The sequence below is a fragment of the Bombina bombina genome, chromosome 1, assembly GCF_027579735.1.
Source record: "Bombina bombina isolate aBomBom1 chromosome 1, aBomBom1.pri, whole genome shotgun sequence".
Taxonomy (NCBI): Eukaryota; Metazoa; Chordata; class Amphibia; order Anura; family Bombinatoridae; genus Bombina; species Bombina bombina.
Genome location: NC_069499.1, coordinates 228,005,667 through 228,032,344, shown reverse-complemented (window position 1 = coordinate 228,032,344; position 26,678 = coordinate 228,005,667). Strand labels below are relative to the sequence as shown.

Genomic DNA, 26,678 nt, shown 5'->3' with positions numbered 1-26,678 from the left:
GGCTGATTGGATCAGCCAATAGAATGCGAGGCCAATTCTATTGGCTGATCCAATCAGCCAATCGGATTGAACTTCAATCCGATTGGCTGATTACATCAGCTAATCAGATTTTTCCTACCTTAATTCCGATTGGCTGATAGAATCCTATCAGCCAATCGGAATTCGAGGGACGCCATCTTGGATGATGTCATTTAAAGGACCAGTCATTCGTCGGGTAATTGTCGGTAGAGCTGGATGTTCCGCGCCGGAGGTCTTCAAGATGGAGCCGCTCATCGCCGGAAGGATGAAGATAGAAGATTCCGCTTGGATGAAGATGTCTGCCGGTCCGGATGTCCTCTTCTGCCCAGATAGGATGAAGACTTCTGCCCGGCTGGAGGACCACTTGTGCCCGCATCGGATGAAGAGTTCGGCCCGGTTGGGTGAAGACGGCTCAAGGTAAGGTGATCTTCAATGGGGTAGTGTTAGGTTTATTTAAGGGGGGATCGGGTGGGTTTTAGAGTAGGGGTGTGTGAGTGGTGGGTTGTAATGTTGGGGGGGGTCTTGAATTTTATTTTACAGGTAAAAGAGCTGATTACTTTGGGGCAATGCCCCGCAAAAAGCCCTTTTAAGGGCTGGTAAAAGCTGATTACTTTTGTAATTTAGTATAGGGTAGGGAATTTTATTATTTTGGGGGGCTTTTTTATTTTATTAGGGGGCTTAGATTAGGTGTAATTAGATTAAAATTCTTGTAATATTTTTTTATTTTTTGTAATTTAGTGGGGGGGGGGGTTTGTACTATAGTTTAGTTTATTTAATTGTATTTTAGTTTAGATAATTGTAGGTAATTTATTTAATTAATTTATTGATAGTGTAGTGTTAGGTGTATTTGTAACTTAGGTTAGGATTTATTTTACAGGTAATTTTGTAATTATTTTAACTAGGTAGCTATTCAATAGTTATTAACTATTTAATAGCTATTGTACCTAGTTAAAATAAATACAAAGTTGCCTGTAAAATAAATATAAATCCTAAAATAGCTACAATGTAACTATTAGTTATAATGTAGCTATATTAGGGTTTATTTGATAGGTAACTATTTAGTTTTAAATAGGAATAATTTATTTCATTATAGTAAATTTATTTTGTTTTATTTAAATTATATTTAACTTAGGGCGGGTGTTAGGGTTAGGGTTAGACTTAGGTTTAGGGGTTAATAACTTTATTATAGTAGCGGCGACGTTGGGGGTGGCAGATTAGGGGTTATTAATTGTAGGTAGGTGGCGGCGATGTTAGGGAGGGCAGATTAGGGGTTAATAATTGTAGGTGGGTGGTGGCGACGTTGGGGGGGCAGATTAGGGGTTAATAAATATAATGTAGGTGTCGGTGATGTTGGGGGCAGCAGATTAGGGGTTCATGGGGATAATGTAGGTGGTGGCGGTGTCCGGAGCGGCAGATTAGGGGTTAATAATAAAATGCAGGTGTCAGCGATAGCGGGGGCGGCAGATTAGGGGTTAATAAGTGTAAGGTTAGGGGTGTTTAGACTCGGGGGTACATGTTAGAGTGTTAGGTGTAGACTTAGAAAGTGTTTCCCCATAGGAAACAATGGGGCTGCGTTAGGAGCAGAACGCTGCTTTTTTGCAGGTGTTAGGTTTTTTTCAGCCAGCTCAGTCCCATTGTTTCCTATGGGGAAATTATGCACAAGCACATTTTTCTAGCTTACCGCTACCCTAAGCAACGCTGGTATTGAGGGTTGAAGTGGAGCTAAATTTGGCTCAACGCTCACTTTTCTGAAGCTAACGCAGCCATTCAGAAAACTCGTAATACCAGCGTTAGCTTAAGGGGGCGCTGGAAAAAAAAGGAGCGTTAGAGCCGCAGGTTTTTACCGACAAAACTCTAAATCTAGCGGTATGTCTTTCAAATTATCATCCGCGGACAAGATGCATTCTTATTATTTTAGAAATCTGATGGTGATTACAATAAGTAGTGGTAAAAGTTTTTTGATTCTGTGCATTCTTTTGGATTCTCTTGTTCCCCATTTTTAGCAAATCATCTTTGTTCCAAGTGGCTATGGGATCTTTTGTTTCTGCTACTACCTTACGGGAATAACCTTGAGTTGCTAAGGTAGCTAACGTTATGTAATCTAGCCCTAAATAAGCGTATTTCTGCCTCATATATTTTTTGGAATTCAAGACCAGGGATGTAAGGAGTAGCATTGTACCCCCACTAGACAACCAGGGATCACTGATTTAAAATAACATTAATAAATTAAATTTGACAGTATAGGAGTGAACATCATGTCTAGAACAAAAACTACTATAATAATATTAATTTTCTATTGCTAGATCACTATCTAGAGGTGTAAAAACAATTAGACAAAAAAAGAATAATTTTTTATCTATAGTGAATTGAATATTAGCTATTTCCTAGAGTAATGTGTAATATATATATATATATATATATATATATACATATGTATATATATATAATGAAAATGTGAATGTATTTATTTATTGAATGGTGCTATATTGTGTGCTAACATTACAACAATGTCACTGTTGAATAATATAAAAGGAAAAAACTGGTCTCGTAAAGGTGTTGAAAAGTCTCTTGAAAATGTATTGTGACCGGCGAGAACTTTTCAGGACTTTTATAGAAGAGCCGAAAACTACCAAAAAAATAGCTATTGTGATCACATTGAATCGAAAAATTAACCTTTTTGGCCAAAAAAAGAGTCGAAAAGGCCTCAGACATTTTGGTAATAATAAATATTGTATTTGGAATTATCTCTTTGGAACTGTATTTCTTTACAGACTCTTTTCCTTTTTGTTTCATTTTTACCTTATAGTTGCCTTTAGGGATCCTTTCACCCTATATTAGTTTTTTTTTCTTTTTGCAAGTTAAAAAATAATATTGTTCCTTCTTTTCATATGGGAGATTTCTTTTAACTTACAGGCAGAAGATAATACATGGCCCATGCAAGAAGCAGTCTCCCCTTAGGTTGTATACACTATTGATGAAAGCATTTTTCAGAGTTCACCTGTCTTCCAAAAGAGACATCCACATATCATCTTCTCCATTCTGTCTAACTAAGGACTCTCCTTGCCCATCTAATTGATGAGTTAACTTGTCTGCTCTTTTTTGAAGATTGTCAAACTGGATATCCACAACGTCCAGCCTTTGCTCTAGCCTGAAAAATTAAATTAAAAGTATAAAACAAAGTCAAGAAGCTATTGCCTTAAATTTTTTTACAATATAATTAAAGAGATATGAAAGTCAAAATTAAACTTTCATGGTTTTGATACAGCAATTCCCTTTATCAAATTTACTTCCTTCTCTTGGTATCTACTGTTGAAAAGCATATCTAGGTAGGCTCAGAAGCAGCAATTTACTACTTGGAGCTAGCTGGTGATTGGTGGAGACAGAAGTATACCTCTCGTCATTGGCTCACCCAATGTGTTCAGCTACCTCCCAGTAGTGCATTGCTGTTCTGGAGCCGTCTTTAACTATGAATTTAACTCATTTGAAGGTGTTAAACACATTGGACTAGTTTCCATAGCTGTTGTAAACTGTGTGAAGTTTTGATAACAACAAATATCTCCATTTTATGTTACCACCAGTTTACACAGTATTTACATATAGTAATTATATTATATTCAAACAATAGTGCAATATACAAATGCTCTAACAAATGACTGCATTTTCTTTTTGTACTTTTACATTATTTTGAAACCAATTATCATAAGGTCCGCTTCTTATGTTGAACATATTTTTGTATCTAATTCCTTTTGGTAGGAATACAACTAGGTTATTTATTACATGGTTAGAATAATAAAAAGCAAACTCTACATTGGCATAAATGTATTGTATTTGCATATCATTAAGACCACATCTATGATGTATAGTAAAGAAAAACGACTTTCTTGCAGTTATTTTTCATTGATCTATTATTCAGTAATACAAATATTTACATTTTAAATACACAACCTGTTTCTCAAAGCAAAATGATTTATTGAAAAAATAAATAAAAGTATAATGATTATCCTTACAAATATCTACTTAAACTATAATGCACCTTGCACTTAGAGTACACAAAATATAACAAGGAGAGAATGGACACACATTGTAGCTCATCAGGGGCAAGATTAAAAATGCGGCACAAATATTTCACCCGTCGCTCGCAATTTTTACTCCCATAAGCTAACATAGAACCTAATCCCTATGAAAATAAAAAAGCCCCTCAAAATAAAACACCACCTAATCTAATTCTAAACTACCAATAGCCCTTAAAACAGCCTTTTGTAGGGCATTGCCCTAAGTTAAACGGCTCTTTCACCTTAAAAATACTAAGTCCCCCCCTCTAACAGTAAAACCCACCACCCAACAAACCCCCTAAAATGAAAAAAACTAACACTAAAAAATCATAAACTACCCATTGCCCCTAAAGGGGCATTTGTATGGGCAATGCCCTTAAAAGGGCATTCAGTTATTTTATGAGTGTCCAATAAATCCCTAATCTAAAAAAAACCAAACCCCCCAAAAATAAAAAAAAGCCAAAATCTAACCCCCAAATAGGTACTCACTGTTCCTGCTGGAGAAGGTCCTGTTCCAGTCGGTAAAGTCTTCTTCCAAGCAGTCGACATTTTCTGCCAAGCCGGGACCACTTCCTTCTTCATCCAGGACCAAGCTGGCGCAGAGCAGAGATGAGCGCGGAGCAGGATCTGCGACTGCGGAGCCATGGAGTGTGGAGGATCCAAGTCGTACACTGAATACTGAATTCAAGGCATTTAAATATGGCGTTTCTTGCATTCCTATTGGCTGATTTGATTCTTCAAATTCAAATCAGCCAATAGGATGAGAGCTACTGAAATCCTATTGGCTGATTTGAATTTGAAGAATGTTAGACTTTTTATTTGTGGTAATTTTAGATTTATTTATTTTAATTTAATCTTAGGTTAATTTTTAATAAATTTTAGGATTTTTTATTTTACTTATAATTTAGTATTTTATTATTTTATGTAGTTTGAGGTTAATTAAGTGGGTGTTAGGTTAGGGGGCTTGGTAATTAAATTAGTTATTTGCGTTGTGGGGGTTGGCAGATTAGGGTTTAATAGTTTAATTAGGCATATTGCGTTGTGGGGGATTGTCGGATTAGGGGTTAATACTTTTATTATTAGTTTGTGATGTGGGGATTAGGGTTTTTTACATGTCGGGTTTATTTTTGAGAGGCGGGTTAAACTTTTACGAGAAAGTGCTGTAAGCCACTGGCAACTCCAGAAATTTGTATTTTTTAGTAAGCAACAGTTTAAACTGACGCACAGGCCTCTATTGCAATCAATTAGAATTGCCTGGTAAAAATATTTTATGGTAATTCAAGAGACATTAACCCCCCATCCTTACTATGTATACAGGGTTTCAAAAGACTGGTGCTAAAAGCATTTAGCTTATTATGGAAAATGAAGTATAAAGTATATTTTATCACCAGCCTGGCTGTCTGGGTGTCCTTACCCGCACTGGCAGCCACCTCTGGCCTATGTCCCTTTTTTTCTTTTGCCTATTTCAGTGCTAGAGTGCTAACTGCATTAATCTCTATTGAGCAGGTGATATGCATCTGAATGCCCGTACCACTGTCCACACACACAAGAAATAAAATATAACAAAGAGATGCGGCAGAGCGGGTAAAGACTCACCTTTATTTACTAAAAATAATCTGGAGGCTTTTAGCACTAGTCTACTGCAATCTTTTAAATAGTAAGGAGGCCTTGTGGGTTTACTATTTATTTCATGTCTTTGACTTCTTTTTCAAGAACATTCCAATCCATTAGAAATTTGCATTCTAAAAAAAAATCCATTAAGGAAAACAAAAAATTGAGTTTTTATTAACATGTGAACTGAGCATATACAAAAACCTTAAAGGGACACTCAAGTCAAAATTAAACAATCATGATTCAGATACAGCATGTAATTTTAAACAACTTTCCAATTTACTTCCATTAACAAAATATGCACAGTCTTTTTATATTTAAACTTTTTGAGTCATCAGCTCCTACTGAGCATGTGCAAGAATTCACAGCATATACGTATTTGCATTTGTGATTGGCTGATGGCTGTCACATTGTACGTGTATGTATTTGTGATTGGCTGATGGCTGTCACATGGTACAGGGGGAGTGGAAATAGACAAAACTTTTAAAATTGTCAGAAAAAAAAAATCTACTACTCATTTGAAGATCAGACTAAGTGCTATTGCATTGTCTTGTTATCTTGCATTTGTTGATTATGCAAATCTACTCTGTTGACTGGTCCTTTAACATTGAAAGAATAAAGCAGTACAATCATCAAAAATAAGTCACACAAAACAAGTCAAATGGGTTTCAAGAGGTCGAGGTTGTATCATTTGAACCAAAAATTGTGAAAAGGCTGCTGGAATATTATTTGCTGATTGGAATGGTGATGTTGAATAGTCGACACCTAATGTATAAATGGGGATACTGAGCCACAAATAAACTTAAAAAAAACTTGCAATATTAGTTATTGTGGGCTTTTCAGTGGATTGGAATGGCTTAGAATTAAAAAACCATGTAAAGAATCATGCAAGGATCTTTGTACAGTAATTCTGAAGGGAAGTTTAGCTGAAGTTCTCATTATAAATCCTGATTTTCAAATAAATATTGCAGTTTATTGAATTTGTGCATAATTTGGCAGATATTTTAGGATTATATATCACAATAAGCCATGAAAATTTGAAATAAACAAATGTTATTGTTAGTAAACTATTTAATGGGAGCTATAAACAAAAAATAGACCTAGCACCTGGACACCTAAATCATTTTGCTTGAACTCTGACAGAAAGAAAGATCTTGATTTTCGGAAAAAAAAATTGTGAATATGAATATTTCAGGAGATACTAAAACAAAGTACACAAAGGACATGTATTCATTTATTTAAAAATGACATATTCTTTAATCATAAAATAGGTGCAGGAAAAAGGAAAAATATAATTCACGTGAACTCTCAAAAATATATATATATATATATATATATAAAAAAAGAGAGAATTAGATTACAACACGAGTTTTCAAACCTGTCCTAACAGGTCAGATTTTCAAGATATCTGAACTGGAGGACAGGTGAAATAATCAGCTGATTAGTAAATATGATTACTTACCTGCTCTCACTTAACCCCTTGACGACTAAGGACGTGCAGAGTACGTCCTACAAAAACCAGTCGTTAATGACCAAGGACCTACCCTGCACGTCCTCAGGGTTTTCAAGCGCTGGAAGCTATCGTGATCGCTTCCAGCCGCTTTCAGGGTATTGCAATGATGCCTTGATATTGAAGCATCCTGCAATACCCTTTTTTGAGCAACCGATGCAGAGAGTCACTATGTGGCCCTCTCTGCATCAGCCAGCGATGGTGCCGATTGTTGGTGGCACGGGAGGGATAGCAGGGAGGCGGGTAGGTGGCCCATCGATGGTAGCCGACTTCCTGTTAGCTGCGATGATGAGGTCCGGGAGCGCGCACAGGGCGGGAGGGACCGCTACACTATGGTGTATGGAGAGGGATTTATAAGTATTGAGAAAGGCATCTGGGAGGGGGAGGGGTAGGGTATTAAGGGGTGCAGCTACACTACAGAAAAATTGTTTTGTTTTGTTTTTTATTAAAAAAGGCAATTTTTTTGTAAACTGGGTACTGGCAGACAGCTGCGGCAAATAGGTAGAGGGGGAAGGGTTAGAGAGCAGTTTGGGGGGGATCAGGGAGGTTGGGGGCTAAGGGGGAATCCAACACTGCAGAATATATAAAAATAAAGATTATATATATATATATATATATATATATATATATATATAAAGCCTTTTATTTTAGTACTGCCAGACTTTCTGCCAGTACTTAAGATGGCGGGGACAATTGTGAGGTGGGGGAGGGAAGAGAGCTGTTTGAGAGGGGTCAGGGGGTGGGATGTGGGATGTATCAGGTGGAAGGCTGATCTCTACACTAAAGCTAAAATTAACCCTACAAGCTACCTAATTAACCCCTGCACTGCTGGGCATAATACAAGTGTGGTGCACAGAGCCATTTAGCGGCCTACTAATTACCAAAAAGCAACGCCAAAGCCATATATGTCTGCTATTTCTGAACAAAGGGGATCCCAGGGAATCATTTACAATCATTTGTACCATAATTGCACAAGCTGTTTGTAACCTAAAGCTGTTGAAACTTAAAGTTAGTGAAAAAGATAATGATTTTTTTTATTTGATCGTATTTGTCGGTGAAATAATGGCATGAAATATACCAAAATGGGCCTAGATCAATACTTTGGGTTGCCTACTAAAAAAATATATACATGTGAAGGGTTATTCAGGGATTCCTGACAGATATCAGTATTACAATGTAACTATCGCTAATATTGAAAAAAAAAAAAAATGGGTTGAAAATAGCAAAGTGCTACTTGAATTTATTGCCCTATAACTTGCAAAAAAACCAAAGAACATGTTAACATTGGGTATTTCTAAACTCAAGACAAAAATTAGAAACTATTTAGCATGGGTGTTTTTTGGTGGTTGTAGATGTGTAACAGATTTTGGGGATCAAAGTTAGAAAAAATTAGTTTTTTTTCAATTTTTTCATCATATTTTATAAAAAATGTTATAGTAAATTATAAGATATTATGAAAATAATTGTATCTTTAGAAAGTTCATTTAATGGCGAGAAAAACGGTATATAATGTGTGTGGGTACAGTAAATGAGTAAGAGGAAAATTACAGCTAAACACAAACACCGCAGAAATGCAAAAATAGCCCTGGTCCTTAACGGTAAGAAAATTAAAAAATGGTCTGGTCACTAAGGGGTTTAGGTAATACTAAAGAAATCTGGTACGCTGGGGAGGTCTGAGGACATGATTAATAACCCCTGAATTAAAACTTGCAAGTGGCTTAGTGGTTATGATGCCACAATACTATAAGAACTGTTAAAGGGATACGGACACCACATTTATTTCTTTCATGATTTAGATAGAGCAGGCAATTTTAAGCAACTTTCTAATTTACTCATATTATCAATGTGTCTTTATTCTCTTGGTATCTTTATTTGAAAAAGCAGGAATGTAAGCTTACAAGCCGGCCCAACTTAAGTTCAGCACCTGGGTAGCGTTTGCTGATTGGTAGCTAAATACGCCACATAGCGTTATAACGTTTCATAAAAAGTGACACAAATGTAGAGAGGTGATGTGCTTACCAGAAGCTGTGGTACTGTGCTATGACCAGTACAATCTCGCCTACTAGCACTTAATCAGTGGCTAGTACACTGCCAAACGAGACACTCCCTGAGGCTCTCCCTTTTTGGTGACGGCTCAAAGAGTACCTTCAGTTGTGGCCGTGAAAAGCTCTTTGTTTTGTTGCTTAAAATCTTGCTCAATAGCACTGCATAAATGAATGTGAACAACTTCCAGGAATAAAAGATATTCAGGCTTTATTATGACACGTTTCTCAACCCCCAAGGGTCGTTTCATCAGATATATACGAGATTACTCATACACAGTGGTCATACAATCGAATTGCCAAGTAAAGCTTTAAACCTTAATAAGGCTCTGTTTTTCTCTTCAAAAGGAAAAGAAGATGATCCGTTCTTAATGAGATACCTATTGAACTGGAAATATTTCCCTTTCAGTTACATTATACATTACAGCTTTAAGGGACATGAAAGTCAAAATTAAACTTTCATAGTTCAGATGGAGGGCGTCATTTTAAAAGACTTCTTAATTTGCTTCTATTAACAAATTTACTTTGTTCTCTTGGTATGGTCTGTTGAAAAGCATACCCAGATAGACTCAGAAACAGCAGTGCACTACTTGGAGCTACAGTAGCTGGTGATTGGTGGCTACACACATATATCTCTTCTCACTGGTTACCAGATGTGTTCAACTAAGTCCCAGTATTGCATTGCCGCTCTAGAGCTGATTTTAACTATGTATTTAACACAAAATTAAATACATTTGATTATTTTCTTTTTGCACTTTTATGTCTCTAAATTTCCAAATAAAATAAATGAATAACTAATATTAAATGTACAGTATCAATAACATAAACATTTTCAAAATACAAATGGGTATACTGAACTAATTGCTGCATGTGTGTGATAAAACCACAGGTACGTAAGCATTATTCAATAGTCAGGATAGCAGGGGACACTTAGGGCAAAATTTATCAAGCCCTGAAAAAATGCTTTTAAAAAGTCGCGATTATTTCCGCAATAGTTTGCAAAGTGTGAATTAAAAAATGTCCTTAGTATTTATAAAAATTCTAGAGACATTTTTAGGGCAATTTTTTTGCGATGTCAAGCGAATGGTTGATCTAGTTTTCTTGTAAAAATATAATATTTACTTTATTTATCATCAATATTAACTTTAGCCACCGGCAAATGGTTTTATTGTTTATATCCTATTATAACAAAATAAATTAATCAAGTGATTGTTATTAAGGATGTTTTTTCTTATATATTAAATTTATTTTAATTTTGCCCCTTCTTTGGCTCTCTTTCATCGAGAAAGATTGCCCGTTTTTTGGAGCTTAACTTTCGGCTAGATTACGAGTTTTTTGTTATGAGCTGTGCGTTGCTAACTTGCATATTATTGTCACCGCTCACTTTCCTACAGCGCTGGTATTACAGGTTTTTACAAACCCGGCGTTAAAAGGCAAGAAGTGAGCGTTGAGCAAAATTGTGCTCCATACCGCACTCCAATACCAGCGCTGCTTAAGTCAGCGGTGAGCTGGTTGTACGTTCTCGTGCACGATTTGCCCATAGACATAAATGGGGAGAGCCGGCTAAAAAAAAGCCTAACACCTGCCAAAAAGCAGCGTAAAGCTATGTAATGCAGTCCCATTGATTCCTATGGGGAAACAAATTTTATGTTTACACCTAACACCCTAACATGAACCCCAAGTCTAAACACCCCTAATCTTACACTTATTAACCCCTAATCTGCTGCCCCCAACATCGCCGCCACCTACATTATATTTATTAACCCCTAATCTGCCACTCCGGACATCGCCGCCACCTACATTATACTTATGAACCCCTAATCTGCTGCCCCCAACATCGTCGACACCTAAATTATATTTATTAACCCCTAACCTCCCGCCCCCAATGTCGCCGCAACCTACCTACAGTTATTAACCCCTAATCTGCCGCCCCCAACGTCGCCGCCACTATAATAAACATATTAACCCCTAAACCGCCGTACTCCCGCATCGCAAAGACTAGTTAAATTATTATTAACCCCTAATCTGCCCCCCTAACATCGCCGCCACCTACCTACATTTATTAACCCCTAATCTGCTGCCCCAAACGTCGCGACCACTATATTATATTTATTAACCCCTAAATCTAAGTTTAACCCTAACCCTAACACCCCCTAACTTAAAGGGACAGTAAACCTAAAAAATAATGTTATATAATTCTGCACATAGTGAAGAATTATATAACATTATTTTACTGCTATAGTTATAAAACCCTTTTTTCCCTTTTAATATTTAAAAAACATACCGCTTTTACAGACCCGCTCTCTGCTCTCTGCTGTATAGTCACAGCCCGGCCCGACCGCGCCATAGCATTAAGTGAAGCTCGCTCCTGCTGTCAGACAGAGCAGGAGTGAGCTGCACTTAGTCTTATGGCGCGGTCGGGCCAGGCTGTGACTATACAGCTGGCCCGATGCGCTGACTAAAAAAAACAGACTCGCTCAGCAGAGAGCGGGTCTGTAAAAGCGGTATGTTTTTTAAATATTAAAAGAGAAAAAAGGGTTTTATAACTATAGCAGTAAAATAATGTTATATAATTCTGCACTATGTGCAGAATTATATAACATTATTTTTTAGGCTTACTGTCCCTTTAAATCTAATTAAAATAAATATAAAGAAAAATTCCTATCATTAACTAAATAATTCCCAGGGCCGGATTGGGCCGCCGGGATACCGGGAAAAATCCCGGTGGGCCGGCAGCTGGGGGGCCGGCAGAAGCACATAGTGTGTGGAGCGCAACGCAAGCAGCACAGCACAGTGTGAGGGAGCGCTCAGCGCAGTGACCGCAACGACATGCTTTTTGAGCTGCAGTGCAGAAGCAGAATACACAGACAGTAGGGCCGCTCTGTCTGTGTATTTTTTATCCCCAGCACCAGGAGCAATTTGAAGGAGTACTGTGTTGATGAAGTGAGTGACGCAACTAACGCTATCATGCCCATGGCCCACCCTCCGGTCAGAGTAGACCTGGCACAATCTAGAGAGAAGACCGATGTCGGACGGACCACACGTGCACTGCCACTGTCTGTCAGTGTCTTGTGTCTGAGACTTAGAAGAGGTAGGAGGGCAGGGACTGGGCTGGGGTGGACAGAGGGGGAAGAGGATGACCATAACAGCGGTACTAGCACTGGGCGGCTGACACATGACACACTGACACATCGTGACAGACTCAGTGGTTGTTCGTGGACCAGACCGCCGGTGTTGTCGCTGTGGTCGGTGTTGATTGGAAGTTTGGAACTTGTGAGGGGCACTAGTCTGGTAGTGGGCGGCCTGGGCCTGGCACACATGTTTTAATAAATGATGTGATCAGAAAACATTGTGCTGTTCAGAACAGCACAATTTCTGATCACACATTGTTTTTAAAACATTAGTTAACTGACTGCTGCCTGCTGCTGCATATGATGATTCACACACATATATATATATATATTATTCTGTAGCTTCAGGGACTGGGACAGCGGCAAACGGTTCTGGCGCAAAATCACACTCACAAATGTTTTAATAAACTATGTGTGATTAGAAAACATTTCTGATCACATTTCTGATCACATTGTTTTTAAAACATTAGTTCTGCTTGCTGGAGGGGGCGGGGCTGGGCCGGTCTGTACAAATTTCCAGGGCCGGTCTGATTTCCCAGTCCGCCCTGATAATTCCTATTGAAAACTAAATACTTACCTGTGAAATAAACCCTAAGCTAGCTACAATATAACTAATAGTTACATTGTATCTAGCTTAGGGTTTATTTATTTTTCAGGCAAGTTTGTATTTATTTTAACTAGGTAGAATAGTTACTAAATAGTTATTAACTATTTACTAACTACCTAGCTAAAATAAATACAAATTTACCTGTAAAATAAAATCAAACCTAAGTTACAATAACACCTAACACTACACTGCAATTAAATAAATTCCCTAAATTAAATACACTTAACTAAATTAAATAAAATTAGCTAAAGTGCAAAAAAACCAAACAAACACTAAATTACAGAAAATAAAAAACAAATTACAAGATCTTTAAACTAATTACACCTAATCTAATAGCCCTATAAAAATAAAAAGCCCACCCAAAATAAAAAAACCCTAGCCTAAACTAAACTACCAATAGCCCTTAAAAGGGTCTTTTGCGGGGCATTGCCCCAAAGAAATCAGCTCTTTTACATGTGAAAAAAATACAAACAACCCCCCCAACAGTAAAACCCACCACCCACACAACCAACCGCCCAAATAAAACTCTAACTAAAAAAACCTAAGCTCCCCATTGCCCTGAAAAGGGCATTTGGATGGACATTGCCCTTAAAAGGGCATTTAGATCTATTGCGGCCCAAAGCCCTAACCTAAAACCCTCCCCCACCCAATACACCCTTAAAAAATCCTAACACTAACCCCCAAAGATTCACTTACCGGGAGAAGTCTTCATCCAAGCGGCAAAATGTCCTCAATGAAGCCGGCAGAAGTGGTCCTCCAGACGGGCAGAAGTCTTCACCCAGACGGCATCTTCTATCTTCATCCATCCGGCACGGAGCGGCTCCATCTTCAAGACATCCGGCGTGGAGCATCCTCTTCCAACAATGTTTTCTTGCTGAATGAAGGTACCTTTAAATGACATCATCCAAGATGGCGTCCCTTAGATTCCGATTAGATTCTTATGGCGCGGCCTGGCCCGACCGCGCCATAAGACTAAGTGCAGCTCGCTCCTGCTCTGTCTGACAGCAGGAGCGAGCTTCACTTAATGCTATGGCGTGGTCGGGCCGGGCTGTGACTATACAGCTGGCCCGATGCGCTGACTAAAAAAAACAGACCCGCTCAGCAGAGAGCAGAGAGCGGGTCTGTAAAAGCGGTATGTTTTTTAAATATTAAAAGGGAAAAAAGGGTTTTATAACTATAGCAGTAAAATAATGTTATATAATTCTGCACTATGTGCAGAATTATATAACATTATTTTTTAGGCTTACTGTCCCTTTAAATCTAATTAAAATAAATATAAAGAAAAATTCCTATCATTAACTAAATAATTCCCAGGGCCGGATTGGGCCGCCGGGATACCGGGAAAAATCCCGGTGGGCCGGCAGCTGGGGGGCCGGCAGAAGCACATAGTGTGTGGAGCGCAACGCAAGCAGCACAGCACAGTGTGAGGGAGCGCTCAGCGCAGTGACCGCAACGACATGCTTTTTGAGCTGCAGTGCAGAAGCAGAATACACAGACAGTAGGGCCGCTCTGTCTGTGTATTTTTTATCCCCAGCACCAGGAGCAATTTGAAGGAGTACTGTGTTGATGAAGTGAGTGACGCAACTAACGCTATCATGCCCATGGCCCACCCTCCGGTCAGAGTAGACCTGGCACAATCTAGAGAGAAGATCGATGTCGGACGGACCACACGTGCACTGCCACTGTCTGTCAGTGTCTTGTGCCTGAGACTTAGAAGAGGTAGGAGGGCAGGGACTGGGCTGGGGTGGACAGAGGGGGAAGAGGATGACCATAACAGCGGTACTAGCACTGGGCGGCTGACACATGACACACTGACACATCGTGACAGACTCAGTGGTTGTTCGTGGACCAGACCGCCGGTGTTGTCGCTGTGGTCGGTGTTGATTGGAAGTTTGGAACTTGTGAGGGGCACTAGTCTGGTAGTGGGCGGCCTGGGCCTGGCGCACATGTTTTAATAAATGATGTGATCAGAAAACATTGTGCTGTTCAGAACAGCACAATTTCTGATCACACATTGTTTTTAAAACATTAGTTAACTGACTGCTGCCTGCTGCTGCATATGATGATTCACACACATATATATATATATATTATTCTGTAGCTTCAGGGACTGGGACAGCAGCAAACGGTTCTGGCGCAAAATCACACTCACAAATGTTTTAATAAACTATGTGTGATTAGAAAACATTTCTGATCACATTTCTGATCACATTGTTTTTAAAACATTAGTTCTGCTTGCTGGAGGGGGCGGGGCTGGGCCAGTCTGTACAAATTTCAAGGGCCGGTCTGATTTCCAAGTCGGGAACTGATAATTCCTATTGAAAACTAAATACTTACCTGTGAAATAAACCCTAAGCTAGCTACAATATAACTAATAGTTACATTGTATCTAGCTTAGGGTTTATTTATTTTTCAGGCAAGTTTGTATTTATTTTAACTAGGTAGAATAGTTACTAAATAGTTATTAACTATTTACTAACTACCTAGCTAAAATAAATACAAATTTACCTGTAAAATAAAATCAAACCTAAGTTACAATAACACCTAACACTACACTGCAATTAAATAAATTCCCTAAATTAAATACACTTAACTAAATTAAATAAAATTAGCTAAAGTGCAAAAAAACCAAACAAACACTAAATTACAGAAAATAAAAAACAAATTACAAGATCTTTAAACTAATTACACCTAATCTAATAGCCCTATAAAAATAAAAAAGCCCACCCAAAATAAAAAAACCCTAGCCTAAACTAAACTACCAATAGCCCTAAAAGGGTCTTTTGCGGGGCATTGCCCCAAAGAAATCAGCTCTTTTACATGTAAAAAAAATACAAACAACCCCCCCAACAGTAAAACCCACCACCCACACAACCAACCGCCCAAATAAAACTCTAACTAAAAAAACCTAAGCTCCCCATTGCCCTGAAAAGGGCATTTGGATGGACATTGCCCTTAAAAGGGCATTTAGATCTATTGCGGCCCAAAGCCCTAACCTAAAACCCTCCCCCACCCAATACACCCTTAAAAAATCCTAACACTAACCCCCAAAGATTCACTTACCGGGAGAAGTCTTCATCCAAGCGGCAAGATGTCCTCAATGAAGCCGGCAGAAGTGGTCCTCCAGACGGGCAGAAGTGGTCCTCCAGACGGGCAGAAGTCTTCACCCAGACGGCATCTTCTATCTTCATCCATCCGGCACGGAGCGGCTCCATCTTCAAGACATCCGGCGTGGAGCATCCTCTTCCAACGATGTTTTCTTGCTGAATGAAGGTACCTTTAAATGACATCATCCAAGATGGCGTCCCTTAGATTCCGATTAGCTGATAGAATTCTATCAGCCAATCGGAATTAAGGTTGAAAAATCAGCCAATAGAATGCGAGCTCAATCCTATTGGCTGATTAGATCAGCCAATAGGATTGAAGTTCAATCCTATTGGCTTATCCAATCAGCCAATATGATATTTTCAACCTTAATTACGATTGGCTGATAGAATTCTATCAGCCAATTGGAATCTAAGGGACGCCATCTTCGATGACGTCATTTAAAGGTACCTTCATTCAGCAAGAAGACATCGTTGGAAGAGGATGCTCCGAGCCGGATGTCTTGAAGATGGAACAGCTCTGCGCCGGATGGATGAAGATAGAAGATGCCGTCTGGGTGAAGACTTCTGCCCGTCTGGAGTACCGCTTCTGCTTGTCTGGAGGACCACTTCTGCCGGCTTCGTTGAGGACATCTTGCCGCTTGGATGAAGACTTCTCCCGGTAAGTGAATCTTCGGGAGTTAGTGTTAGGATTTTTTAATGATGTATTGTGTAGGTTTTTTTTTTAGGTTAGGGCTTTGGGCCGCAATAGAGCTAAATGCCCTTTTAAGGGCAATGCCCATCCAAATTCCCTTTTCAGGGCAATGGGGAGCTTAGGTTTTTTTAGTTAGGGTTTTATTTGGGGGGTTGGTTGTGTGGGTGGTGGGTTTTACTGTTGGGGGGGTTGTTTGTATTTTTTTTTACAGGTAAAAGAGCTGATTTCTTTAGGGCAATGCCCCGCAAAAGGTCCTTTTAAGGGCTATTGGTAGTTTAGTTTAGGCTAGGTTTTTTTTTTTTATTTTGGGTGGGCTTTTTTATTTTGATAGGGCTATTAGATTAGGTTAATTAGTTTAAAGATCTTGTAATTTGTTTTTATTTTCTGTAATTTAGTGGTTTTTTTTTGTAATTTAGCTAATTTTATTTAATTTAGTTAATTGCATTTAATTTAGGGAATTTATTTAATTGTAGTGTAGTGTTAGGTGTTATTGTAACTTTGGTTAGGTTTTATTTTACAGGTAAATTTGTATTTATTTTAGCTAGGTAGTTAGTAAATAGTGAATAACTAATTTGTAACTATTCTACTTAGTTAAAATAAATTCAAACTTGCCTGTAAAATAAAAATAAACCCTAAGCGAGATACAATGTAACTATTAGTTATATTGTAGCTAGCTTAGGGTTTATTTTATAGGTAAGTATTTAGTTTTAAATAGGAATTATTTAGTTAATGATAGGAATTTTTCTTTATATTTATTTTAATTATATTTAAGTTAGGGGGTGTTAGGGTTAGGGTTAGACTTAGGTTTATGGATTAATACATTTAATATAGTGGTGGCAACATTGTGGGCGGCAGATTAGGGGTTAATAAATGTAGGTAGGTGGCGGTGATGTTAGGGGCGGCAGATTAGGGGTTAATATTTAACTAGTGTTTGCGAGGCGGGGGTGCGGCGGTTTAGGGGTTAATATGTTTATTCTAGTGGCGGCGATGTCCGAAGCGGCAGATTAGGGGTTAAAAATTGTATTATGGTGTTTGCGATGCGGGAGGGCTTCGGTTTAGGGGTTAATAGGTAGTTTATGGGTGTTAGTGTACTTTTTAGCACTTTAGTTATGAGTTTTATGCTACAGCGTTGTAGTGTAAAACTCATAACTACTGACTTACTAAAATGCTACTACTAAACTACTAAAATGCATTACGAATCTTGCGGTATAGGCTGTTGCACTCACTTTTTGGCCTTCCAGGACAAGTTCGTAATACCGTCGCTATGGAAGTCCCATAGAAAAAAGACTATACGCAAATTGCGTAAGGCCAAAAAAGTGTGCGGTACAGCTGTACCTACAAGACTCGTAATAGCAGCGGGCGTTAAAAAGCAGCGTTAAGACCTGTTAACGCTGCTTTTTCACCTTACCGCAAAACTCGTAATCTAGCCGTTTGTTCTTTTTAGTACACTTATTTCAATTATTTTACTTTTTTATAAATCTGTATATATCTTTTTGTTATTCAATTAATTATTATTCTTCAGGTTCTGCGCCTTGTTGTGGGCAATTTCTAACCCTACATATTGCAATTACGGCAAGAAAAAAGACAATATTAGATTTACCCCCAGACAAACAAAAATATTGCTCTTTATTTTTTACTACCTTGCAACCTATAAATTGGCGAGATTAAAAATAGTGAATATTGCATGCGCCACTTTTCCTAAATATATGAGAACTGTGTATATATACAGGCATTTTAAAATGCCAATTAGACATTTCCAGACAACTTATTTGCATATATTAAAGACTTGCGAATGGTCATGAGTCAACTTGTTCGCACATATGAAAAGTTGCAACTTTATTGGCACATAACCTTTTATAAATATGGTGATATTATTTGTGAGGTTTTTTTTTGACGACAAACGTGAGAATTTTCTTATTCTCACTTTGATAAGTTTGCCCTTAGGAGTTCCAGAATGAGTGAGTTCCAAGGCAGAAGCATAAAAAGCACAGTTCTAATTTTATGATTGTGCAATTCTAATTTTCATGATATCAAACTTATGTAAATGTTCAAAACAAATACTTTATATGGGGATGTATCTTTAAAATCATATTCAGCTGTATCTATATCCTGTACTATTTTGGACAAAATACTCGGTAACATACAATGTAAAATTAAACTAGATTTCCAAAGTCAGATGTTATCTGCTCTTTTGTAACATCATGAATGTAGGTAGAAATGATGGTCTTGCCTTCAGTTTCTATCATGAAGAAACACCTGATAACATTTGTCTGAAAAGTTCTTAAATGTTTGTAGCTGTGGTAATGATCTCAGCCAAACAGAACCATTTGAAGATGATACAGAAGAGCGTGTCTTCTATGTAATTATTTGTAAAAAAAAAAAAAAATACATAATAACCTGAGGAATTAGGAAAACTGATGCCTTCTTGTTTAACAGCATTCATAAGAAAAGTGTTCCCATAATTTACTACAGCAGGGTAGAAATCTCAATTGTAGCCTTCACTGTTCACTATCAAAGCCTGTGCTTTAATGTATGAGACGTCTTCTAATGGAAGTGACCTTCTTAGCAAATCTGGAAGGATTGCTTAAATTTTTAAAACATAGATTTTTATCAAGGCTTGAAGAAAGAGATAACTGGCTGACCCTTTTCTAATGTATTCTTCCCAACCTAAATAAATTACACTCTCAGCCTGGCCCCAGAGCACCCACAACACAAATACAGCTGATCACATACCATCCTCCTCAGCTTATTCATTTATGACAAAACCCTACCACATGATCCCCACTACAATATCCCTAATACTTAAGACAACCCCCCAAAAAAAATCCTAAACGCTGATACCCCTACACCTAAGAAATCCCTCCAATACACCCCCCTGCACCCTTATGTGAGCCATTTCTGATGGTAATCCCCACATTATCTCTCAGCACAAACCTCCAACTCTAAACCAATCATTATTGGGGGCAGGCTCATTGTCAAAGAGGTCTCAATTGTTTACCAATTGTAATCCTGATTAACCAATTAGTATTAATTGCATAGTGTATAAATAGGACAGGGTGAAAGAAGGCCCAAGCATAGGTGAGTAAGAGAAGAGAGATAAAATGCTCATTAACCAGACATTAGGTAAGAGGAACTTTGTTTGTATAACAATTATTTATTTTTTAATTTTACAATGCATTTTTTTTTTGGGGGGGGGTTATTTGGGGTGATAAGGTTATGTAAGTGATGTTACTAGAAACATCCAACAATTGAAGGGGTAGATTTTTAAAGGTTTGCAATTCAGAGATTGCATAGGTTTTGTAAGTGTTATTTAGATAAATTAACTGTTAGGAAGAATCATGTAAAAGGGTTTAAAATTAAATGTGGTGGCCCTTTGATGTTAGAGGGAGGTGTTGAAATAGGAGGACTGCATGTCAATGGGCTCTTGGAAGTTACGGAAATGTAATCTAGTAAGGTCAGACTGCAGTGAGGCTTAATAGAGGTGGGTGCCTTGGATACAGTTAACATTAAATGCAGTCAAACTAAGTACACAGTGATACCAAGTCACAGTTAGGAATATTATGGTTTAGGGCAAGACAGCCATGTTAGGTTTTAGAGCCCTAGAGGATGAATCTCAATTGAGGATAATGTGCTATAATAATATCACTGTTATAGTGGCTGGGATCAGAAGCTCTTAGTCATAGAGACCTGAAAGTAGCCACTACATTTAATGACATATACATAGCGCACGTTTGCAAAATTGCGGAAATATATTGGGTATAGCCGTATTAACAGTCCCAATAAATATCTAGGCATTAGGAACCTTTTCTAAGACACGTTAATAGCACAGGATTTCAATCCTGTTTTTTTGTTTTGTTTTTAATCATACTAATTTTCTCTCTTTAAAAAAGGCATTTTATCTAAATTATTTTTTGAAAAAATACTGCAAGTTCAGCTTTTGTTAGAATATATTACTATGTTCCCTTTGCTTGACTAAAGTTAGTTTATGTCTCTCAGCATTAGAATAATTAAAGAACATAACCAAAATGTAAGTTTTTACTACATCAATACAATATATTTGAATATTCATAAACCATGTACTATCTACAACATGTTTTGCTTTATGAGTAGATTAAATCTTTATATTTGTTAAAGTAATTATAATAAGCTTGGATAACATTAGGAAATATTTATTTTTATTATTAGCACTGTGATGTATTGTAAAGAAAAAAAAATGCTTTCTTACTGTAATGGACCATTAATCTGCTACCCAGAGAAAACAAATATCTGCATTCATGTTTTAAATGCAAAACTATGTACTAAGGCAAAGGGACTCATTAAAAAGTAAAAATGTGAAATAACTTTATTTTAATAATAGCTTCTTGCACAGTAATACATCCAAAGTAAAACACAGAAGGGAACTGTGATTCAATACATCAAAAGTAAAAACATATCAATCTCAGCTCATCAGACTAGAACTAGAATAAGGTAATCACATAAATATGCAAGATTTATGTTTTAAAGAAATCAATCCGCTACTTCCTAATATGATTCATTTCCAATGGTCTATTGTTTTAAAGTGATAACAGAGGTACACAAAAAAAAAAAAACAGTAGGAGTAGTTATATGTATAATAATAAAAATGTGGGCAACACATATGACTTAGAAATCAGTTCAAGGATAAAATAAGGTGAGTTCAACAGTAGATTGCAAATTAGATATTTTAAGCACTTCTAATATCAGTGGAAGGTCTATTAATATTGCAAATGTGTTATACCAATGACCTGAATAAAGCTGGTTTAAAAGAAGAGTATGGTAGCCTTTTCTTTGACATCCTCTGAGTTCAAATCCAAGATTCCAGCTCGATTGCGATAAATGTGAAATAAATGTCTTCCTCTTTCTATGTCTTTACCCTTGAGAACTGTCAGGAGTTTAACGGTCTCTCCTGCTCGAGGTATCATTTTGCAACCAAATATATTTTTATAGCAAGCAGAGCCAAAAATAGAGATGGACACATGTATACAGAGGGTCTAGAGGAGATTGTAATAGTCACAGCACAAATGTCAGAGGATTGTACCAGAGAAGCCTATCCAAACAAGTGTTCTCTTTTTATACCCAATGCCTAGATTGAAAAAGGTATTAGTAAGTTTTATATGTTTCATCATATTAAAGCCTTCTGCAAATCTAATAGAAGCAGAAATATATTTGTTAGAAATAGAAACTACTGTAAATATTAAACATATATATAAAAACACACAATTTGGGTAGATTTAAAAGTAGATTTGTTCCAGAATATATTAGTAAAAATGCTCTATATTTTTTTAATTTAATTAAAATTGACTTTAAAGTATATGTTAACACGTTAGTAAGAAATGTTAAGAAATTGATGGAACTTTTTTGTACATTACTGAAGTTATTATATTTTCAAATCAACCCCATGGGGCCGAATTATCAAGCTCCGAATGGAGCTTGATGCCCCTGTTTCCGTGCGAGCCTTCAGGCTCTCCGGAAACAGCAGTTATGAAGCAGCGGACTGATCCGCTGTCTCCGAGGCTGAGGTCTGTAATCCGCTCGATCCTTTACGATCTGGCTGATTGACACCCCCTGCTAGCGGCCGATTGGCCGCGAATCTGCAAGGGGCAGCATTGCACAAGCATTGTGCAATGTAAAATGCTGACAGCGTATGCTGTCGGCATTCAGCGATGTCTGTTGGACATGATACGCTACAGCGTATCAGGTCGGACAGACATTGATAAATCGGCCCCCATGTGTCTATCAATGCAATTCATTAGCATGACCTTTAACAGTGGACATTTTCTACTAAGATATTGCATGATTATGTGCCACTAAGTCCTAGGATTTTTTTTTTTTCACGATGGTAAGAGTCCACGAGACATCACTTAAAAAAAAGGAGTGTTTGTTCATGTGTTCCTTGAGAACTGATCACATTTTAAGTGCCATTTTAGCATATAAAAAGCAACATCAAATAATAAAAGTATAATTGTGCCACTTTGGCCATTTCATGAATTTGCTTCTAACACTGTGTTACTGGATCAACTAATAATATCCAATATAATTTATTTTAATATAGTTCCCAGTAAAAAGAATGGCCTTTGAATGTATAACTTCAGTTCTTTAAAAATAAAGTATTTTGTTTTTTACAGTTCAAATCTCTCTCTGGGCCTGATGATCAAAAGGTTCTCCAGCTTGGAGAGAAATTGTAGTGAAGACTTTACAGGGGCTGAACTCCCTGAATGCTCAAAAGATAAAGGGCGGAAATCTCTAGCACTACGAAATCTATCTCATTTCTGTACGTGAAGGAGAGACAAGCCCAGTGCAATTTAGCACTGCATGATATGAGAGTTTTGTTACACTTACACTTTGTGCTTTTTTATTCATATATCTTTACACTTCAGATTGGGTCCTTTCAGTATTATTGCATTTAAGCTTTGTACCTTTTTTTACATTTCAATACATGTAGATCTAGCATTAACTTTACAAATTCTGATTATGTTATGAAAGTTTATATGTTACTTTAATAAATTAGGATCAAACTTTGTATATTTATGTGTATCTTTTACAAATTACATTGCACTTTGTATTTGCTCCATTGTAAACTAAAACTGACAGTTTTAGAAAGTGGGAGGGACAGGGCAGTTCCCTGTGCTAAATAGTTTAATAGTTTAACTAACTGAAAAGTAAAATATACTAAAATATAGACAAAAGCAAGTTAAATTGTAGTGAAAACATTTCAGTTTAATTTGTAATTGATAAAAGCAATGCTAAGGATGACTAAGGGTTGGGAGCCCGAAATGTTTCTGTTTCTGCTGGATGTATATTCTGCAATAAATATTGCTATTTTGTAACAGTGCTGTGAAGCTGCAGTGCTTTTCTGGATTTTTGAGGCTAGCAGTAAGATTCTGCTTTCACGTGCACTGTGTTTGGGACATTGCTGATGTCTGATATTGATTATAATTTGTTATTGATGCCAACAGAGCCTTTAGATCAGCCCCATGTGTTCTCCAGTTACATTCTCTCTCCTATATGACATTTTGTATCCCAGAGAGAATCATTACTTTCTATGGAAGGTATCTGTCATATCTCTGAGACTTCAAGGTTCCACCTTTTTTATTAGAAATTTCAGTGAGTTCAGCTCCTGTGAAGTCTGCACTAATTTCTCTCCAAACTAGAGATTGTTTGATGGCCCATAGAATGTAATGAAGCTCCCTGGGAAACTGAAGCTGTCAGTTTTTGAGTTTATTTTAAATAGAAGAAATGCAAAGCACAATGTAACTTGTAAAAGATTCACATACATATACAAAGTATGATCCCAATTTGTTAATGTTACACCAGACATCCCAACTCTCCCGGAAGTCCCGGGAGTCTCTCGCCTTGAAATAGCGGCTCCCTGACACCCGCAAAGTAAACATAAGATCCCGGAAAGAGCAGAGCCAGAGAAAATCAAATTTGTGTCTGCACTTTTCATTTCTACCTGTAGGTGTCACTGTTCCATTGTAGCTCAATGTAAATAGTTACTGCGTTCCTCTCTGGACTTTTCTCCCCCTTCCTGATCCTGAACTCTAGTGCGGTGTGAGTCAGCAGCAGACCTGTTATATATAGAGGTGAGATGTGCAGACTCCCTCCCATACACTATATTGTGCAGACTCCCATACACTCTATATTGTGCAGACTCCCATACACTCTATATTGTGCAGATTCCCATACTCTCTATATTGTGCAGATTCCCATACTCTCTATATTGTGCAGATTCCCATACTCTCTATATTGTGCAGATTTCCATACACTCTATATTGTGCAGATTCCCATACTCTCTATATTGTGCAGATTCCCATACTCTCTATATTGTGCAGATTTCCATACTCTCTATAATATGCAGATTCCCATACTCTCTATATTGTGCAGACTCCCATACTCTCTATATTGTGCAGATTCCCATACTCTCTATATTGTGCAGACTTCCATACACTCTATATTGTGCAGACTCCCAAACTTTATATGGTGCAGATTCCCATACTCTCTATATTGTGCAGACTCCCATACTCTCTATATTGTGCAGACTCCCATACTTTCTATATTGTGCAGTCTCCCATACTCTCTATATTGGGCAGACTCCCAAACTTTATATTGTGCAGATTTCCATACTCTCTATATTGTGCATACTCCAATACTCCCTATATTGTGCAGATTCCCATACTATCTATATTGTGCAGATTCTCATACTCTCTATATTGTGCAGGTTTCCATACTCTTTATATTGTGCAGATTCCCATACTCTCCATATTGTGCAGATTCCCATACTCTCCATATTGTGCAGACTCCCATACTTTCTATATTGTGCAGACTCCCATACTCTCTATATTGTGCAGACTGCCAAACTTTTTATTGTGCAGATTCCCATATTCTCTATATTGTGCAGACTCCCATACTCTCTATATTGTGCAGACTTCCATACTCTGTATATTGGGCAGACTCCCAAACTTTATATTGTGCAGATTCCCATACTCTCTATATTGTGCAGACTCCCATACTCTCTATATTGGGCAGACTCCCAAACTTTATATTGTGCAGATTCCCATACTCTCTATATTGTGCATACTCCCATACTCCCTATATTGTGCAGATTCCCATACTCTCTATATTGTGCAGATTCCCATACTCTCTATATTGTGCAGATTCTCATACTCTCTATATTGTACAGATTCCCATACTCTCTATATTGTGCAGACTCCCATACTCTCTATATTGTGCAGACTGCCAAACTTTTTATTGTGCAGATTCCCATATTCTCTATATTGTGCAGACTCCCATAATCTCTATATTGTGCAGACTCCTATACTCTCTATATTGGGAAGACTCCCAAACTTAATATTGTGCATACTCCCATACTCTCTATATTGTGCAGACTCCCATACTGTCTATATTGTACAGACTCCCATACTGTCTATATTGTACAGACTCCCATACTCTCTATATTGTACAGACTCCCAAAATGTATATTGTGCAGATTCCCATACTCTCTATATTGTGCAGACTCCCAAACTTTATATTGTGCAGATTCCCAAACTCTCTATATTGTGCAGATTCCCATACTCTCTATATTGTGCAGACTCCTATACTCTCTATATTGTGCAGACTCCCAAAATGTATATTGTGCAGATTCCCATACTCTCTATATTGTGCAGATTCCCATACTCTCTAAATTGTGCAGACGCCCATAATCTCTATATTGTACAGACTCCCATAATCTATATATTCAATATAGAGATTATGGGAGTCTGTACAATATATTTATACATGCAAGGTTCATCTTGTCTTTTTTTTTTTCTTCTCACTTTTTGTGATAACATTTTCAACTATTTCATAATCAGAGCACTGAGGAATTCTGAATTAGGGCAGGGGGGCACCGGGAGGGGGGGGGGACCTCCCTGAAATTAGTTTTTGCAAGTTGGGATGTCTGGTTACACTGAAACTGTGAAAAGCATAATCAGAAAGTGCAAAATTTCAATGTAATAAAAGTTAATCTGAATTGTAAAGTAATATAGAATACAAAACACAATATGTAAATGTAGCAGAACTCTCTTGTGTCTCCTTCACAGCCACAAATGCAGGGAATGCCCCTTGGAGAAGTAAAGCAAAATCTGCCTTTTAAAGGGACAGTAAATTTAAAAGATAATGTTACATAATTCTGCACATTAAGAAGATATACAGAGGGCGACTCCTAGTGTGGAATTAGTAAGCAGAGTGTGAACCCACCAGCTTTACCCTTCAGAGATATACTCACAAAGTATAGAGCACACTGTAGTGCTAATGAAGCAAGCTGGGTATATTAAAAGTGGCCCAGCGCACATACCACTCCGGTGAAAGATGGTCCAATGTATTCAGAAGGTTCAGATAAAAAATTCAGGAGAC

The 26,678-nt window shown here is 37.6% G+C and overlaps 2 protein-coding genes across 3 annotated transcripts in view; one reads left to right on the top strand and one right to left on the bottom strand.

Annotated features, from left to right (window-relative positions):
• The window catches only part of SMCO1 (single-pass membrane protein with coiled-coil domains 1), a 45,975-nt gene extending 24,266 nt beyond the window's left edge, over positions 1–21,709 (bottom strand). The window contains exons 1-2 of the mRNA XM_053697859.1: positions 21,533–21,709; positions 3,017–3,166 (exon numbers count right to left, since the gene is read on the bottom strand). Of these exons, the coding sequence (XP_053553834.1) occupies positions 3,017–3,166; positions 21,533–21,582 (200 nt within the window). The 5' untranslated portion in view covers positions 21,583–21,709. The remainder of the gene's footprint in view (positions 1–3,016; positions 3,167–21,532) is intronic.
• A 115-nt stretch (positions 21,710–21,824) lies between these two features.
• The window catches only part of TEDC1 (tubulin epsilon and delta complex 1), a 473,641-nt gene continuing 468,787 nt past the window's right edge, over positions 21,825–26,678 (top strand). For both annotated transcript variants that reach the window (XM_053697858.1, XM_053697857.1), the window contains exon 1: positions 21,825–21,884. In XM_053697858.1, the coding sequence (XP_053553833.1) occupies positions 21,867–21,884 (18 nt within the window). In that variant the 5' untranslated portion in view covers positions 21,825–21,866. The remainder of the gene's footprint in view (positions 21,885–26,678) is intronic.